The sequence below is a fragment of the Monomorium pharaonis genome, chromosome 1 (genome assembly GCF_013373865.1).
Source record: "Monomorium pharaonis isolate MP-MQ-018 chromosome 1, ASM1337386v2, whole genome shotgun sequence".
Lineage (NCBI taxonomy): Eukaryota > Metazoa > Arthropoda > Insecta > Hymenoptera > Formicidae > Monomorium > Monomorium pharaonis.
Window position 1 is genome coordinate 19,980,593 of NC_050467.1, and position 14,810 is coordinate 19,995,402.

The 14,810-nt window shown below is 37.0% G+C and overlaps 1 protein-coding gene across 2 annotated transcripts in view; it reads left to right on the top strand.

The window, feature by feature from the left end:
• LOC105839406 (RNA/RNP complex-1-interacting phosphatase) overlaps positions 1 to 14,810 on the top strand; it is a 46,492-nt gene that overhangs the window by 18,659 nt on the left and 13,023 nt on the right. Inside the window, exons 1-2 of one of the 2 annotated variants that reach the window (XM_012685694.3) lie at positions 1,720 to 1,799; positions 13,366 to 13,496. In XM_012685694.3, coding sequence (XP_012541148.1) covers positions 13,393 to 13,496 — 104 coding nt within the window. In that variant the 5' untranslated portion in view covers positions 1,720 to 1,799; positions 13,366 to 13,392. Of the gene's footprint in view, positions 1 to 1,719; positions 1,800 to 13,365; positions 13,497 to 14,810 lie in introns of those variants that run through there. The other variant, XM_012685693.3, reaches the window with a different exon arrangement.

Below are 14,810 nucleotides of genomic sequence, written 5' to 3' on the forward strand. Positions count from 1 at the left end.
AACGACTCGATCGGCTGACTGACTGTCGGTCTGAATCGTCGTGTCGAACGAGAATATGTCCGCGATGTTTTCTGGGTCAGAGCTGTCGGAGAGAAGAACCGAAGACCGATCAATTATATTAATAAGTCGTAGAGTTGGTTCGGTCGCTTCATCTTCGGCTTTTTGTCCCGGCCCCACCGACGTTTGGACAGTCATTTGCCACGCGAGGAGAGTGTGGAATCTCAGGGAGATATGTTTTAAAAACATTATACACGCCGCCGTGAACATCAATAGCGCTGCGGGGCAACGATAATTAACAGAGAGATCTCTCGGTGTCGCCCACGCCTAATTAGAGCGCATTATACATGTATAATGAAGCGCTTAGTCGGTCCTTTAATTTTCCTATCCGTGGCCGATGTCATGGGGGAAAACAAGATTGTAGAGACAAAGGACCTCACATACCGGTTCGTCAAGATTTTATCGTCAGTATCAGATGTGTATTTTACTCTTTCAGTTTTGTGTACATTTACATATACAAAATTCTTACGGTTTGTGTATATAATGCATACCGAATTTTTTTACTTTTATTTTTCTAAACCTCAGATATAGGTATGATAATGATGTTAGATATACGATTAAAGAATCTCTTTCATAGGAAAGAACAGACAATTTATAGATATAATTTTTATTACAAAATTTCTTGTGTTTGAAAATTTATTTTTCTCTCTGATTTATTATAATTTAACTTTGTTTTCGTTGAGATTAAGAATCGGAGATATTCTTAAACGTGCGAAAGAATTTCTTGTCCATCATTGACGGCCGAAGGAAAGAAAATAGGTTCGATATAGCCATTAAGCGCAATAGTGCACGATCACCAGGATTGAGTTTCTAATATCTCGCTAAAAGCAAAGTCAAAAAGATTGATTATTATGACATGATCTGTCATCAGAGTAGAAAAACGGGTAGTAACTGTTATCTGACATCTCACTCAGATTAGAGTTACATTGTGTTACCTTATTATTATTATTTCTAAGCGGTGTTTTTTAATTAAGGATAAATATTAACGTAACACACACATACACAATATTACTCTATTTTTACAAATTAATTTTTGTACTATTATTTTATTTTTGTTATTAAAAATTTATATAAGTGTTGTTATTTATACTTTTTTCGATAATTTATTTTATATTTTATTTAGTAGACTATTTGTCATTTAAAATTTTGTTAGTGCGTTTGAGGTTTATGAGTGTTAACTAGGAGACAGATAATAGAGATTCAGATATAATAGTTGTTACCTTTAGATGGACACGCGTGTACGAAAGAAATACTTTCTGAAACACAAATGACTGTAAATTTCTTTTTTCTTTTTGTTTTTATTATGTCGATTAGTCTATTCGAAGTTGTATTTTTCCATTCCGTCTTTGCAATTTTATATTTATCGATCAATTATTTCAATTTTTGAACGTCAGCTTATGTCAGACTTGAATAACACGCTTGCACTCAGGGACATATGATTATCTACACGTTTGTAACTGACAGTTTTATGTGTGATAATTAGTGATGCTAATGAGTGCGCTGGTGCGTTTAACGAGACAATAGCTTGGCTCATCAAATTACATACATGTTTAATTCAATATCTGTTCTATTAATCTACATTTTATATTGCGTAAAATATTTTACTTCGATTATATAATAATATGCACGTGGTTATTTATGTTGTTAACGGTTTTGTTGTAGGAATTTACAAATGCTGGTGTTAAATATGAAAAAATTGCCATTCCGGGAAGGAAGATCCCGTCTATGGATATAATCAAAAAGTAAGTATGTGAATGATTTTACATATTTAGTGTAATTATGCATATATAACTATAACGACATGCACATTACACTTAAAAAATCTTAATTTGCTTACAGAGTATAGGGTTGTGCATCAGTCGTTGAACAGTCACCAATAAATAAATATTCAATAAAAATATTAAAATAATTTAATATTTTTAATAAAAGATTTAGAAATAAATTGTAAAGACAAATTATGCAACCGATGTATACATATACGCACATACGCGCGCGCGCGCGCGCACTAAAATTCATAATATTTGTCGTGAATTTTCTATTTGTTCATTGACTGATGCAATAATTCTATCTCTGAAAATTGCAGTAATTTTATGGCTGAAAATTTTCCAAGTATATATAATTTTAAAATTTCTTACATTACAATTATATCAAATTAATTAAAGTTCAGGGAAATTATTTATTTGTGCTTGAAAAAAAAGATTGGTTTGGCATGGAATGGTTTCCTATTGAATTGTGTAGTAGGTTCTGCAAACAATCCATTTGATTTAATGTCAGACACGCGTGCAAGACAACGTGAACCTTTTCTGGTACGACTTGCGTTAACCTCTCGCTTAATGCCAATCGTATTTCATATTTATTATCCCTTCACGGCGATTGGCGATTGATCAGCGCGCGATTCGCATTGCACAGGTGACGGCCAGTTAATCATTCGCAAATCATGTTACCTTAACAAGGAAGCCGAGTCCAGCATATACCGTTTTTCTGCTTCTCGGCATTCCGCTGTCGAGAAACCAGGGGCGAATATCGGATCTTTATCGCTCACCGCTTTTTCCTTTTCATTTTTTCTCTCTTTTTTTCTGGATTTTCGTTTACTAATTGAGACTAATTTAGTAAAGCGTCAGCTATACAGCGAATCGTGTTACGCTATCCGAAATACCTTAGTTCATATTGCAGCGAGTAATGAATTTAGTTATGATTGACCTTGCGACGATTCTTGTCGCATTCGGGTTTTAATTGTTTGCCACTGAGCGAGAGACGATGCACACTTTCATATTTAATACCGTTGTTGTGTAAACATGATTTCTCAAACGATAGAGAAATTATTTCCAGTTTCCGTTATGTCTTTTTTAGCATCTTTAATTAAAAATATACATTAATAATAAAAAAATCCTTAATAAAAAACATAATTTAAGCATCTATGTATTAAGCATTAATGTGTTGAAAACTATTAGAGATATTTTTTTATTATGAGTTTTAATAAAATATTTTAACAATAATGAAACATTGAATTATAACAAAAACCGACATTTTTGCATTTTTAATTCTTTGTTTAATTTGAAATAAAAGCGAGTGGCATTATATTCTTTGCTACTATAAATTTATTATTATATTTTTAGAAAAGAAATAAATTTATAAAAAAAAGTTTATGATTATCGATAGAATGTCGGTAGCTATAACAATTCGGTTTCTTATCTTAACCGATTGCGAGGAAGTTGGCGTATGAATGAGAGGATGCAATTACTAAAATTCACATTCTCGATGGCCGTTAGGTAGCCAGAAGGGGTTGAATAAAATTCTCGAAAATCTGGCAATGTTCAAGATAACGTCCAATTCTTCGTACTTTACTCGCGCGGAATGGAGACGCGTGTTAACCTTTGCACGGCGCCATCACGCGCACGTGTGTAGCTCTTCTGGCTCTGAATGGGACATGCAAAAGCAGTCTGACGAGGCCGGTCAGTCGACTAATTAACTGCAATAAACGTCCAATGATTTACCGAACATTGTGCACCCGTACTCTCGCTCGAGCTCTTCTGTTCCCTGTCTCTTTCTTTCTCTCTCTCTCTCTCTCTCTCTCTCTCTCTCTCTCTCTCTCGTCTTTCTCTCTTTTCTCCCGTTATCATGTACGTGCGAAGGATATCCCCAAGTGCTACACGGTCGGATAATGTATAAGGATTGCGTTATACGATCGAGAAAGAGTAATGCCCAAGCGCCGTAATTAGCGGCGATTTCTTACGACGTATAAAAACTATTTATTATTACGGTAATAAAAGTATTAATTATCGGCGTCTGCCCCCAAGTGTTGGAAAATGTTTGCGCTCGCGGAGAAATATGAAGACGTTCCACGGCGATATCCGATGCAATTATTTCTCGCGGCGAGGGCGCTACTAAAAACATTCTCGTAAGTGCATCGCGCGAGAAACGTGACACGCGCATCTTAACGACGTCGGACCGAACCGGCTACCGCGCTAAATACTATTTACTCGTTCGGTCGAATGGTAAACAAGTATACGAGATACTTCTTCACGTGGGGATCGCGCAGCGCGTTGACCACTCGCGAGTCAATCGAACGCGGGTCAAAGCACGACCTTTTGCGCGATGCACCCGGTTCCCTTTTCGCTCTCTTCCCTCGGTCGTCGATCGGCCCGTACAAAGGACGCGGTCCGATTTGTATAATTCGAGGATAAAACGGTGATTTGCATCAACGGTTAATAGCTGACAGGAATGCGAATAGGCTATCGCGCGGATGCCCCGTCTCTGGTCTCGGCGCGCACCGCTCTTTTGTTGATCTCTTTGAGTGAGACTTGATGGCTTTGTGGCTCGGCTGTTGCGCGACGTGTAATTAACTGCATCCTTGATAGGATCGGATCGGTTACCGGCGCTGTATCGCGGCCGAAATGAGGGAGAAAGAGAGAGAAAGAGAAAGGCAGGAGGTACGGAACACTTTCAGAGGTGAAAACCTGACTAGGCGCCATTTAATGTCCTGGGTATCCTTGAACTCCGAACGAAAACGCGTAGGTGGGTGGAACGAAAAGGTATAGGATTAGCGTGCGAGGTTAAATCAACATAGACCCTGTGCAAGGAGATGGCAAAGAGGCCACCTTTTGCGACGTCTCTCCTCTAAATTTATTCTACTTAGCTTCTTGGCTCATCCTTCGGAGGTCATGATTCTCGTATCAGCGGAATTTATCAGGCAATAACGTTAACTTACACCGACCGGAATTTCTCCGCTTTCGCGCTTCTCCTCGCGGTCGTCACGCGTCTGGAAGATCGAAAGTGTTGATCCTTTGCCTCAAGGATATCGTCGCGAATGCATCTACGAAGCGCCGCGAACGTGCCAAAAATAGCCTTATAGCGGGCGCCTACGCTCGTTGACATTCGAAAATGGTATTTGGAAGGTAAACGACGTTTCCTTATTTCGCACGGCGCTACGTGTTCAGGATTGACGATCGGTGATTAAAGGAGAAATCGCCGGGAAAGAACGGACGGGATTACTCTCGCTTGTGACAGAGTCTTAAATTTCACGCGGCTAATTGCGCTCTTTGAATGGACAATTAACTGGGTTCATGGCAACAAGTGTCCGTGTTTACTCGATAATTGATTTACTTAATTGGGAAGTTAATAAAAAGATATAAAATAAAGGCATGTAAATTATATCTTTCGTTATGAAGCAATTTTATATTATTAGTTGTCAAATGTTGGCAGTTTTATTTTGCTGTGTACCTAATTATTAAATTACGATTTATGTATATATTACATAAAATTTTTTAATTTAAAATGATAAAAAACGTGACTTGTTAATTAAGTAAACGCGCGGGTAGAACATTACTATTTTCGAGGGAGTAATTATGGCAGTTGATTCCCGCACCAAGGTGCGTATGCGGTAGCGTAAACGGTTTCAGTTACCAGATAATCACGTTGATAGCGGTTCGTTAGACTCATGTGTGGCGGATTAAGCAATTTCACGTGAAACTTGGTGTTAATTGAAACGCAAGCGTGCGCAATGTGAACCTGACGCACAATTCAAGGACTGCAGTAATGGCTTAGATTTTTTTTATACTTGTTGGTCGTACGCCAAATCATGCACTCGGCTATATTCATGAATTTTTCTTCATCTATGCGTTTAACACACCAACTTATTAGTTTTTTTTTATATTTCTATTATCTATCTATTATCTATATCTTGTTACATATATTGATAAAGAGTAATTTTAATGTTTTTCTCTCTATCAAATTGATTCTAAAATATATTGAAATATTTTATGGAATATAATAAAATTTAATTTAAAATTTAATGGAATTAATTGCATTATTTAGGTTGATTATCATTCTAATTGTAGCCACTAATAGTTAAAATATTATATGTATAAATTTTATACTTTTCTCTTAATTTTAACACACAATCTTAATTAAAAAGTTCTGCAAATTCAATAAGAAATCTATATTTTATGAAAAGAGTGGGGTAATCTTTTGAAGATTCGCGCACACGTAAACCTTGACGACGTTTCTCTGAAGGATTGGCGATTGGTTTCCCTTAGCGCTCGGGGCGAACCCATCTCAAATATTCTGACGTGTGGCGTCTCGGGGCCCCGCGATGCCCTGGCGGTGCGTGCCGCGTGGAAATCACGAGAGAGGCACGTTTTGGCAAATGATTGTAGGTGGTAAACGTGCGCGCGCGTCTCTCTTCCGTGCGCATAATGCGTACGTTGCTTCGTATTTCCGGTGCCGCTAATTTGGCCGCTCACCGGCCCGAATGACGCCGAAGCTACAGTCCTCGAAGAAAAGAGGAGAGATTCCTGCTCTCTCTCTTTCTCTTTCTCTCTCTCTCTCTCTCTCTCTCTCTCTCCTTCTCTTTGTTCTTTCCATCTTGGGAAGCGTCTCGCATCGGGAACGTCGGGAACGACGAAGGAACGTGCGTACGCGCGTCTCACGCTCGGGACCACCCGGGCGGTCGCTTCATTACGTAAATTCGCCACCACTCGCGTCCTCCGCGTCTTCGCGTGCCCGTTTTGTCCGTGCACGCGCCGTCTCGCCGCCCATTCTCCGTGCGATACGAGGCAACGATACTCAAAGGTGATTCCGCGCGAAATACCGACACATCGCGTTTTTCCAAGAACTCGCCGGAATTGATCGGACATCCTTGGTCAGAAATGATAATGCATGTATAAGAATGTGTAAAAGTGTTCCTGTGGGTCAATATTAATCTTCTCCTTAACGAAAGTCTAGTCCCTGAATGCTATTTAGTATTCGATATACGATTACGAGTGGCCGTCATCAATTTTTAAGAGTGTAAATATGACAAAATCTTAATATCTAATTGATATTCTGTGATAAGATTTTATTTCAATGAATATTATACTTTCGTAAGAGAAATAAGATAGCTAATTAGTACGAGAAATTCTTGTTTATTCTAAACTTTCGGATTTTTCATTATACATTATGTAATAATCGTGTACAATAGACTTTTAATTTATCTAATTTGTCAAGATGGTTTATTTTCCATTATTGTAAATTCTATTTGTAAATTATTAACTGGATGACTTTTCGAATGAAGATATAGTCGCATCTTTAAAATCGAGTATACTTTAGAGCTATGTGTTTTATATGATGACAAATTGCGCACTTCGGAGATGGAATGACCGTGAAAACAGGCGTGTACCAAGTGCTGCTATAATCGTGTGCCTTCCGTATACGCGACTCTGATTGAGAAACAGTCAGTCGGAGTGTTTGCGCAGTACTTCTACGATATCTTCGGTGTTCCGGGATCTGTGCTGGGAGTACAGCCGTACAAACATCGGTTAACCGTTCACCTACCTACGACCGCGGCGCGGTCCATGCATTAAACATTCTCAAACACGAGCGATCTTATGTCCAGCGATGGGCCAACTTTGCTGGTCCGTGTGTACTTGCGTGAAAACACAATCCGCGGTCGTGAATTTCGAGGAGCGTGAAACAGGACAGACTCTAGTGAAATCTAGTTGCAATTAAAACTGCCGTGTTGCACGACTACTCCATGGATTTTCTCTGTTTTTCTCGCATATTATACGCGTTGCAATACCTGAACAAGATTCACATGTTTACTGGCAATATTTACAAATGAATCAAATATGCTGTGTAGAGTATAAAAATGCAAAGAACCATAAGCGTATATACATACTTGTGTAGATTAGCTGATTGCATTTTGTGGTTACCACGAGATACTTTAATATCTGTCAAGAGAGTAAAATTAATATATAAGTGATACTTTATATCAAAACTAAATATCTCAATAATTTATGTAGTGAATTTAATTTATTCGTTATGGTAGATTTAAAGTTTGTCTTGTGTCCAAATGTAGGGCAAGGAAAAAAAAAACAATGACGCAAAACGCAAACATGGGTGAAAATAAGGAGAAAACGAATTTATGGGCGGAAGAAAGAGCAGCCAAAACTGCGCTTGGAATAGCAGAAAGGCTAGCTCTGGGTCAGTTTTGATTGCGATGACCACATACTTTCAAGAAATTTGGTCAAAAATAATGTATTCTATACCAAATTTTCATTTAAATTTGAACATTTGTATTTGTATCTGATCAAGCCAATCAAATATATATATATATATATATATATGTGTGTGTGTGTGTGTGTGTGTGTGTGTGTGTGTGTGTGTGTGTGTGTGTGTGTGTATCATAAGAGAGAGGAGAAAGATTCTTTAAGTTACTTATTCTCAAATATTTCCCTCAAAGAGGGAAATTACGCTTAATTATTTCTCTACGCTTATTGTCGTTTTTCTATTGATTCTTTACGATTGAAATAAGACAAATTTCTGAATTTACTATTGCATTATAATTATATACAAGAATTGTATATAATTATGTACAAGAAATTAAAAAAATCAAATGAAAAAACTCGACTAAAAAAAGTTTCAGGAATTTTTCGAAAATATATGCACAAATTTAATAAGATTACTCATATTGACGCGAGTGGCTTGTGAATCGCTCGAGGTACAATACTATTCAACATTGTTGACTAAACGATTCTTCGTCTTGATCGAACACAATAGGAATCTTATATTTTTTATTTTTATTTATTTTTCTTTTTACATTTTGAACGTCGCTTACGTTAGTAAATTGAAATCTGCTGGAATAAAAAATTATTTATTTAACGGATTTTTAAACCTTAACATGTTCAGCGGATAATCAACACGCGTCTGCGCGTCTGCGAAATCTTGAACGCACTACGATGTATTTATTTGTCATCCTTTTTTCAACGACAAAATTATAACTTGATATTTATTAGATTTAAATAACAGTGCCCTACCGGGCGACGTGTTTTTAGATAACGTGTGATTGCACAACTGCACTGTCTTCACGGTATAACATAGACCGATTGTGTGATCTCCCAGTAAAGTTACACACACGCGAGAACGTAGTACGGTGGGCGCGTGCGAAGGACCACACACCGTGTGATATTCAAATGAACACCACTTACGACAATCGTGCTGCCATAAACGTCGTTTCGCGGTTTCACAGGCCGCGTCTCCTTATTTCGATTGAACTTCACACCGTGTGATTTTTACAGTTTACACGGAACAAACTAGAGTTATCAGTAGTGCCATCTTGATAGGCCCTATAGTTAATTAACGATGATATCGCTTTTAGATCTGAGAATCTTGTAAGAGTGAGGTTCCATTAACACTTTGATTGTGAAATCATGATATTCGCAATACGTGACGTAAAACTGCACATAATTTTGTCTTACAACTTATTCTTAAATTGTAGTCTTGGGTTTCAAAAAATTATTATAAGTTTAATAAAGTTTGATTAAATATATAAAAAATTTAATTTATACACAAATATATATATATAAACTAAATTCTACAAAATAGTTTGAATTCTATAAAATAATTTGATGAAATTTTACGAGAAAAATTTCTCTGTATGTACTTCGAATCTTTTATGCATAATGTTAATTAAAATAAAATTATTCAAGAAAAAAAATATGAAACAAGCCAAAGTATGAAAACAAGTTTATTGCTTACTAATATAACTGGCAATTTATTACGTGATACATAATATTAAAGGTGATTTTTAATAGCTCCAATTTTATTTAATCTCATATGAATATTAGTAAATGTATGTCCTAAAGTAATTTGTTTAATTATTAAAGAATGAGACGACAATTTAAAAATTATGTGATGAACGGAACTGTACTTAGCTATTTGTTAGTGACCGAATCGATTAGTTTGCGGTTTCTAACATCAAAACGCGCAAGATAAATGACACTTCGCGATATTGAATAAAAAGGTAAACACTTGATACGCGGTGAAATCTATGCATTCATAGCGGCCAACGCGGTAAAATATTCCAAGATGGAATTCATCCACTGATAGATGACTAGTTTTATAAATATTGATGGCCGCTCATCTTATATAGCGGGTCAGAGCTTTTGATTTTAGTTTTCCGGCAGGGAAACCGTCAGAAACATGGTCATCGCGCTGATGACGCCGATGATGATGATGACGATCATCACGGTGATGATGATGAAGTTGATCCTCGATATTTGGTTCTTCGAGAGGAATTTCTACTGGGTGCAGTGCGAAGCGCCGTGTACAACGACACCTCCGTGTCCGCCTCGAAATCTGTAATTCAAATTCGAAAGTCAAATTAATTTAACGCTCGTCATTTTTCATGTTTTGGCGGCACGCGGAGCCCCGGCAGCTATCTTCCGATATTTCATCTTGTAGAAGGCCGTGCCCACACTTCCCCCGTGATAGATGCATCTCTCCGTGATTGTGCTGTCACGCTCTTGAAACGAGGAAGACGCGCCACGAATATTTCAAGTATTATAAATGCCCGTGACCGTGGGAGCGAATGACAGTCGACGTGCGCTACTTTGCTACTAATTCGGGAGATTTATCCCATTTCTCGCGCTGACCTTGCACAAACGATGTATCGCAAGCTACGTAGCGTCGAGTAAATTTCTCTTATACCACATACATGCTAATTATGACCGGTAATATGTTTCTTCGTTAGATTGTTCAATTCACGGAAACGTATTGACGTAATTGATGTTCCTAAGAATAACGAGGATGTTTACGATTTGATCCTATTGGAGTACACTCCCAAATGAGATGCTCCTATTTCGAGAGTCATTATGAGTTAACAAGCCTCGCAGGTTATAAATATCTCTCACCTTATAACCTATCGATATTAAACGGTGGTTGAAGCCAGTCGGCAAGCCGTGAATGAGTTAGTGCTTATAATCGCGTTAGCCTAATCGGTGCTGTAGGGAGTCCGTTTCGAAGTTGAAAGGGACCAAAGGCACTAAAACGGCCCTATTAAACCTCTATAGACCGCCACAATTGGGCCATCCAATCCCCCGATACAATAACGAGCGTAGTAACTTTTCGGGGAACCAAGTCTATCTGGATTCGTGAAGGGGATTTGAAACGATTTCATGCTTGTCACCACTATTCTCATTTTCTTGGAAACTAAAGCCTTGGGCACACGATACGATTTTTCATGCTGGATCGTATACGAGGCGTCTTACTACGTATCCTCATTGGCTTACGATTGGTGACATAATCATCTGAGCCAATCAGGAGACGTATTAAGATGCTTCGTATGCGATCTAGCATGAAAAGTCGTATCGTGTGCAGAAAGCTTTAATCTTAACACATTTCATAAACTTGTCTCAACATGAGATCTCTATCTTTTTCAAATTGTCAATTAATTTAAGGCTATAAAGTTCAAGCAAAAGATTTCTAATAGAAAAGAATGTACACATTTTAATTACTATATATTAATAAAACAATATTTTTTAAATTTAATAAAATATAATATTGCACGATGTTGACGCGAAATATTACATGGAAGATTAGCTCTACGTTGGTATTAATTATTACCGAAACATTTTGCTATGTTCAGCGCATATGAAGTATTTTCCATTTCAAAGAGAATTTTCGAAACGAAATTTTCAAGGAACTCAAAAGAGACATGTGAACACCTTTTTATAATTTATCGAACAATCGAAGTATCGTAGGCTTAATCCGAGTTTCTTTTTCCTGCCCTCTGCGATAGTGGTGAAGGAAAGCCGACGTGATGCATGACTGCACCCCCGTAAATTATTGTATAAGCGCCACCCTAGCTTCGAATCTGCGAAGTTTCAGAAATCTCTTTCTCGTCTCTCCATTTCCTCCGCCTTCTATCCCATAGATCACAAAGAAGCCGCCAGTAGTAAGTTCACGGTAAAGTTTATAGGAGACAAAGGGGGAAATGTGTTGCCCGCTGAAAAATCGCCGGCGCTGCAGCTATTATTAATCGGCGTCGGAACCGCGTGAGCGTCGTTGCGACATGTTTTCATGACATAATTCGGAATCGATTTAACTTCTTAGCGCCCCTGCGTGACGCGTAAAAGACTCTTACTCGCTGCACCCGTCCGTAACTCGGAACGTACAACATTTCGGCTCTTAAGTCTCATTACCATACTCCTTCGTTTTGCCGCTCGAGTTCTGCATATCTATTACATAGCTATTTACACTGTATGCTCGACCGGTTTCCGGTACCCTGAATATTTATTTAGCCGATTACTTTTTTCATCGGCTTCGGGGAAATTCGATTGCCGCTCCGTCGCGGTGGCTGCTTCGTAAAATTATGGGCAGCGAATAAAGGACGGATAAGAGACTGTTGTCCTTTCAAAGGACAATTATTGGCGCAATTATTACGTACTCGTATGCTTATAATATCGCACTTGAGGTATTGATTACATTATTTAGTCGAAATAGGTAGCCAAAATGTTAATGTTCGTTAAATAAATTATTCTATGTGAAGTGATTAATCACATCATTAAAATTACAATCATAGAATGCTGTTCAACGCACATGTGTACCCTAATATATACATATATATACTAATATTTTTTGCCTCTTTAGCTGGCTTCAATCATATAAAATTTTAATGTTATCTAAATTTAAATTAATAGTTTAAAAAATATGTAAATTACTTCTTTGCTTTTTTGGAATGTAAACGCTTAATTATTTCTTGGTACGTCGTTTTGATTTTTCTATGATTCCTTGTAATACTATTTAACATTGTTAACTAAACGATTCTTCGTCTCGATCGAACAGAATATGATTTTTTTATATTTTTAAATTGTTATTTTTTTGTACATTTCGAATATCACGTTAATCTGTCAAAATCTACTGGAATAAATATTATTAATTTAACACACTTTGAAAGCTTAACATGTTCAACGGATAAACAACACGCGTCTGCGTGTCTGAAATCTTAAACGCACTACGATATATTTGTTATTTTTTGTGGGACGACAAAATTGTCACTTGATATGCATTAGATTTTGATAGCAGTGTCCTTCCGGGCGACGATCGTTCTTTTAGATAATGCGTGATTACGCAACCGCGCCGTTTTCACGGCATAACATAGACCGATCGTATGATCTCCCAGTAACTCGTACGCACGTAAATGGACGTGAGCACGTAGTGCGGTGGCCGTGTGCGAAGGACCACACACCGTGCGATATTCAAATGAACACCACTTACGACCGACAATCGCGCTGCCATAAACGTCGTTTCGCGGTTTCACAGACCGCGTCTCCTTATCTCGGTTGAACTTCTCCGTGCGATTTTTACGATTACGTGAAACAAACTAGAGTTATTGGTAGTGTCATCTCGATAAGGTTTACAGTTAATTAGTAGCGATAGTATCGCTCTTAGATTTGAAAATTTTGTAAGAGCAAGGTTTCATTAACACCTTAATTGTGAAATCATGATATTTGAAGTATAGACTTAATCTCAGGTTTTTTTCTCCGTCCTCAGCGATAGTGATGAAGGGAAGCCGACGTGATGCATGCTTGCATCCGTAAATTATTATATAAGCGCCACTCTATCACCGAATCTGCGAAGTTTCAAAAATCTCTTTCACAAGAAGCCGTCAGTAAGTTCACTCGGTAAGCTATTATTAATCGGCGTCGGAACCGCATGAGTATCGTTGCGACATATTTTTATAACATAATTTCGAATTGATTTAATTACTTAGCGTCCCTGCGTGACGCGTAAGAAACTTACCCGCTGTACTTACCTTTTGTAACTTAGAACGCATAACTTTCCGGCTTTTAACTCTTAAGCACATTTGTGGGATCATTTCTGACCTCATGCAAATCACTTAGTGAGAAGAGTTGAAACTATTGTTATTTTTTAATTCTTAATAAATTTATTTTAAAATAAAGAAATTTTAATAAATCTTATTTGTCTGCATTTCTAAGAGTTTAATTACTTATATCACGAACCAATTTTTTATCAATTATATCTATTATAATATTTTAAAAATCTACTTTAAATTTTTGGAGTCAAAAATGACCTTACGAATATAGTTAAAAATAACGAGTGTAGCTAAGGATTAAGTTGTATTACCATACTCCTTCGTTTTGCCGCTCGGATTCTGCATATCTATTACATAGCTATTATACTGCCGGTTTGCTCAACCAGTTACCAGTACCTTGAATATTTATTTAGCCGATTACTTTTTTCATCGGCTCCGGGAAAATTCGATCGCCGCACCGTCGCGCTGACTGCTTCGTAAAATTATGGGCAACGAATGAAGGATAGGAGACTGTTGCCTTTTCAAAAGGCGGCGCAATTACGTATGCTTATAATATTGCTCTTGAGGTATTAATTACATTATTTAGTCGAGATAACTAACCAGATATAATTCCTATAAATAATGATGGGTGGTTAAAATGTTAATATTCGCTAAATAAGTTATTTTACACGGAGAGAATTTTCTCTTAAAATTTGCCCTCAAAATTTGATGATTGTAGGACAATGTGTGGCCTCGAGGAATTTTATTATACTTTTTAGTAAAATTTACTAAAAGTATGGTAAAATTTACTATACCCTTAGTAAAATTTACTAAAAGTATAGTAAATTTTGCTAAAAAGTATAATAAAATTCTTTTAGATCACATATTATCCTACAATTATTAGATTTTGAGGGTAAATTTTAAGAGAAAATTCTCTCCGTGTATGTAAAGTGATCACATTATTAAAACTACAATCGTAGAATGCTGTTCAACGCACATATGTGCCTTGATATATATAAATATACATTCATATTTTTCGTAGGAAAGTCTCTTTAGCTGGCTCCGGTCATATAAAATTGTAATGTTGTCTAAATTTAAATTAATTGCTTAAAAAATTGTTCAAAAAATATGTAAATTACTTTTTTGCCTCTTTAGAAGGTAAAGTCATAAAAGATTGCAATCA